We start from the raw sequence: 5,115 nt of genomic DNA on the forward strand, positions 1-5,115 counted from the left end.
ATATGATATTATATTTGAGGTCTAGAACATTGTATAGAGTGATTAACTCATATAATTTTATAGTGCCAGACTGTTTGACTGTGATGGTCTAATTATTTGGTAATTTAATGGTGATTGGTTTAATAGATACATAGCTAGAATAATTAGAAAGATTGTTAATCACATGATCAGTATCTCCACTATCAAGTATCCAAGATTTATTGACAAGAGGAATATCTAATAAGTTGGATATGTTGTTGTCATGTTCCTGATCAGTATGATCAATGAGATGTTCATGATCCATAGTAAGCTGAGCAATTTTCCTTTTTGGTTCAGGGTTGTCTTGTTTGGGTTCTGATCTTGCATTACTCTTACTTGCTTCCTCATTAGTGATAGTGTTGATGGTATTCATATGGGTATTCAATGTTGCCTTTTATTTATACTTGAAGTTTGGTGGGAAACCATGCTTAAAATAGCATATTTCTGTGGTATATCCTTCCTTTCCACAAAAAGTGCAAATTTTGTTTGGTCCATATGTTTTTCCAGCAGGGATTGTGCCACCATATCCTCATTGTCTTCTAGTTCCTTTTCTATTGTAATCCATGTTTCCTCTCCCTGTGCCTTTGTTTGATTGACTTCTCTAAGAATAGTTAGAGTTTATGGAATTGATAGTAGATTTGTTGTCTCCATGACTCACACCTTTTTGTTGCAAAATCAGTGAGAAGACTTTGTTGATAGATGCAAAGGTTCCAGTAACAATATCTATGTTCTAACTATATCATATTGGTCATTCAAACCCTTTAGGAAGCATGTAACATATTCTGAGTCCCTATAGCCTCCTATGATATTTAACAAGGTGCATCTGCATTTGACACTGCATAAGCAGCTTGATATTGATCTGTATGAGTCCAGCTCGTCCCATATGTTTTTTAGATCAGCGAAGAAGTTGAACACACTTCTTTCTCCTTGCTTGATAGAGTGGATTTCTTGGAGGAGGTCTGAAGTTCTGAAATGGTCTGCCTTTGAGAATCTCTCTTTGAGGTCTTCCCATAATTCTTGAGCAATTTCTATGTAGACAATGCTTTGGGCAATTTGTTGTGTAAGTGATCTTGTGATCCAAGAGATGATCATGGTATTGCACCTCTCCCAAGAATCAAAGATTCGATCATTTTTTTGTGGTACTTGGATTGTTCCATTGACAAATTTAAACTTGTTTTTGGAAGAGAGAGCCCTCCTCATGGATCTACTCCATGAGTGGTAATTTGTTCCATCCAAGGGTGAAGATACTAGGGTAGTGCCAGGATTCTCTCCTAGATGGAGATAGTAGGTGTTTGTAGGATTTTGTGCAAATTCTGCACTCTGCAACTATTGTTGTTGTTGGCTTGTATCAGATTCAGCACCCATGGTTGTTTCTTGTGTATTGGAAGAATGGAATCAGCAGAGCTGTCAATTTGAGAGCTCTGATATCATAAAAGAATATGGAATGAGATGTAGAGAATGTAGAAGAAGATGTAATTGTGTTGATTGCATTAATTATCTTGGTTACAAAGTTATTAACTTATATACAAGGAAGTTAGCTTATAACCCAAGCAACAAAGGGTGGTAAAATCAAATAACTAACTTAACCACCCCAACTAAAAGTTAATATCCCATGTGCTAAATGTGCAAATAATAAACTCTGCTAATTTGCCAAACTCCCTAAAAGCCTTGGACAATGGATCTGATTGCACATTGTCTTAGGTAGTCTGCTGATGCATCAAGGTGTGATGCATCAGTTATTGCACCAATACTGCACTCCCTGCTAATGCATCATCTCCTTATTTTGGCATGATTAGTTTCCACGATCCAGCAATCATGCTAATTAATGAAGAGCAACCTGCACTAAGGGATAACAAGAGAAAACACTAGGAAATTGTTAGATACATTTATTAATCCTCAAATATATTCTTTCACTAATATTAAATAGTGTCATAAGATCAAATCCTTAGAAGCAATTGAGTTATTTAGTTAAGAATAACATTTGAACTATTTTTTTAACTAGACAGATAAACAATATCTAAAATGAGAAATGTGCTCTCTCATACATAGAAAGCAAGTCTACAAATCTGATTTGGAACTACATAGATAAATTATTGCGAAACTACATTAGAGATCTACCAATAATTATATTACAATTAATGAAGCCAAACCAAGAATCCAACATTTAACTATTATCTAACAAAATATACATGCTAAAGTGGGGATAAAATATAAGTAAATTGTAAAAGTAAAGTTTACTTCATAAGTAAAATTCACTTTATGATTTCTACAGTTAAAATGGATCAGGGACTATATACTTTTTGTGCCTAAAAGTGTTTTGCTACCAAATTTGAAAATTTACTACATAATCCTTTACCTCAAACTGGACTACATTAACTACAGAAGATAATCGTTACCCGCGCTCACGGTTTGGTACTTTGGTTTACTTGCTGCCATGAACAGATAACACTCACGGACTCAAGCATTTAAGGGAGAAGCGTGAAGAATTTATTGTCATAAATAATATTTCAAATCATATTTCGAAATAATGAAAACATGTCATGTCACTCAAAAAAATCAAATGTTTATTATTTTCTATTTTTATTTTAATATTATTAGTCTTGGACATAGTTTGGGACAACAAATATTTATGCAAAGCATGTCAGGAGCATATTATATGGGTTGTGCAATACCCAACTCTTTGTGTTTGGTCACTTTTTGAATTGTTATTATAAATATTTGTATATATAAAACCCGGTACATGTTAAGCAATATGTTGATCCTATTATGTAGTATGTGGGCTAAATGATGAAGCAGGTAACTATTTACAAGAGAAGGGGCATAATATTTAGTTATGTAACCTTATTTCTTTGTCCACGGGAATAAGTATAAAGAGGCATGAAATTATAATTATTATTATAATTATTTCCAATTTAAACAACCGCCAAATTATTGTCAGTAGAATCCAATTATAAATCTATGTATATAGTATTTTATCCATGTCCTGTTTTTCTGCATGCAGCATTGACTAAGCAAGTGTCCCTGGACCATGGTTCAGGCCAAGGTGTGCATTGCATTAAATATTGTGAAGAAAACTTCACTGTAGTTGGCCTCACTTGTGGCAGTTGGTTTGACCAATGGGCCCTTTTACAGAAATGGGATAATGAAGAAAAATTAAAACCATTGACCACAAATAATGGAAGACTGACTGTCCTTGACCATAATAACACCACCCCCATTCCTTTCCTGCAATTTCAGAATTCAGAAATGGAATTTAAAGTTATTAAAGATAGAGTCACAATACTCAAGGGTCCAACTCATTCACATAAGTGTGTTCAAATTTCAAATAAGCAACTATCTGGTTCCCATGTGGCTAATACCGAAACCCCATCTGCACCGTCCATAATTTTAAAAAAAATTTCATCCAAGGGACGGGGTGTAGCACCGTTGGGTTCCCCACCCAGCAATAAAGTCTCTGATCTACATCTGCCACACTCTTTGGCATCGTTGGATCCCTTGTCCTATCCCAAATCTGGGCCGCGGGATAACTGCTACACACCACACCCAAGAAAGGGCATTAATGATTCCTGCCCCCAACACAATTTGGACACTGTCCCAACACTGCAACCAGGACTGCCGTTGGAGGAATCTCGAGGAAAGGCGTTGGCACCGTCCCCATGCGCCACGCGTCCTGCTATAGCAGAATCTTTTCCTCTATGCCATCCAGCTGTCAGCCACTCTCCCATGGAACAAAACATGTGCCCTTCACGTGCAGAAGCAGAAGTTACGTTGGACAATAACGTTGTGGGCCCTATTCCACCAGGGGTTCACTCTTCTAACCTTGAGGACAAGGTTTGGCTTGATGAGGAGGGCATTGTTAGGGCCCAGACTATTGAGAGGCCCAAAAGAGCTACACAAAAGCCCTCCTGGATGATAGACTATGTAGAGGATTAGAACTCCTCTAAAAATATATTTCCCTTGTATTGTTAGGATCTGGCCAGTTGTAAGGTCCAGATCTTTTATTAATTCTGTTTTTACCTTTATTAAGGGAACCTGAATGAGGAATAGACATGAAGAATTTCCAGAGTTCTCTATTATTGTTTCTTCTTTAATTTTGTTTTAAAACATATCAAAATTCCTAACATTAATTAACATTCCCAGGTTCGAAATTGTAGTAGTTTCACAATGTAGACAACTTTCAAGAGGCACAATGCAAAATCAAAAGTTTTCAACAACTTGCTTGTTGGACTTGGGACTTTGCAAATTGATGCAAGAAACTCAAGCAATACAACTAATCATGAACTGATCTAATGCAAAGTCAAACTGTAGCAAAAATATGCACACCAGTGAATATCAGACCATACCGCTACCCCCATTCTCCAAAGGAGGCGATGACCTCCCTACTTCAAGAGATGTTGCGGGCTGGGATTGTAATCCCAAGCACTAGCCCATTTTCATCTCCAGTTTTATTGGTACGAAAAAAAGATGGCACATGGAGATTTTGTGTTGATTACCGTGCCCTTAATGTAATCACAGTATCGGATCGGTTCCCTATTCCAACTATGATGAGTTGTTGGACGAACTTGGCCATGCTACAATTTTTTCAAAAATTGATCTACGTTCCGGTTATCATCAAATCAGGTTAAAGTCTGATGATACTCATAAGACTGCGTTCCGTACATTCGACGGACATTACGAGTTTCTGGTGATGCCTTTCGGGCTTACAAACGCCCCATCAACCTTTCAAGCAGCCATGAATGATTTGTTGAGGCCGCACTTACGGAGGTTTGTTCTGGTTTTCTTTGATGATCATTTATAGCAAAGATTTGGAATCTCATTTACAACATTTACAGATTGTGTTGGACTTATTAGTTACTAATCAATTTTTTGCCAAATTATCTAAGTGCATTTTTGGAGTTGCCTCTGTTGGTTATTTGGGTCACATTATCTCTGCGGGGGGTACAACCAGATCCCGAGAAAATTAAAGCTATGGTTGACTGGCCTACGCCACGTTCTCTCACGGCACTCAGAGGATTTTTAGGCCTCACCGGGTTCTACCGCAAATTTGTTAAAGGCTACGCCACACTCGCCACTCCTCTCACCGAATTACTAAAACAC

General features: G+C 37.1%; 1 protein-coding gene across 1 annotated transcript in view; it reads right to left on the reverse strand.

The window, feature by feature from the left end:
- LOC109343316 (RING-H2 finger protein ATL63-like) overlaps positions 3,149 to 5,115 on the reverse strand; it is a 10,897-nt gene continuing 8,930 nt past the window's right edge. The window contains exon 2 of the mRNA XM_019581554.1: positions 3,149 to 3,243. Coding sequence (XP_019437099.1) covers positions 3,172 to 3,243 — 72 coding nt within the window. The 3' untranslated portion in view covers positions 3,149 to 3,171. The remainder of the gene's footprint in view (positions 3,244 to 5,115) is intronic.

The sequence above is a fragment of the Lupinus angustifolius genome, chromosome LG03 (genome assembly GCF_001865875.1).
Source record: "Lupinus angustifolius cultivar Tanjil chromosome LG03, LupAngTanjil_v1.0, whole genome shotgun sequence".
Classification (NCBI taxonomy): domain Eukaryota; kingdom Viridiplantae; phylum Streptophyta; class Magnoliopsida; order Fabales; family Fabaceae; genus Lupinus; species Lupinus angustifolius.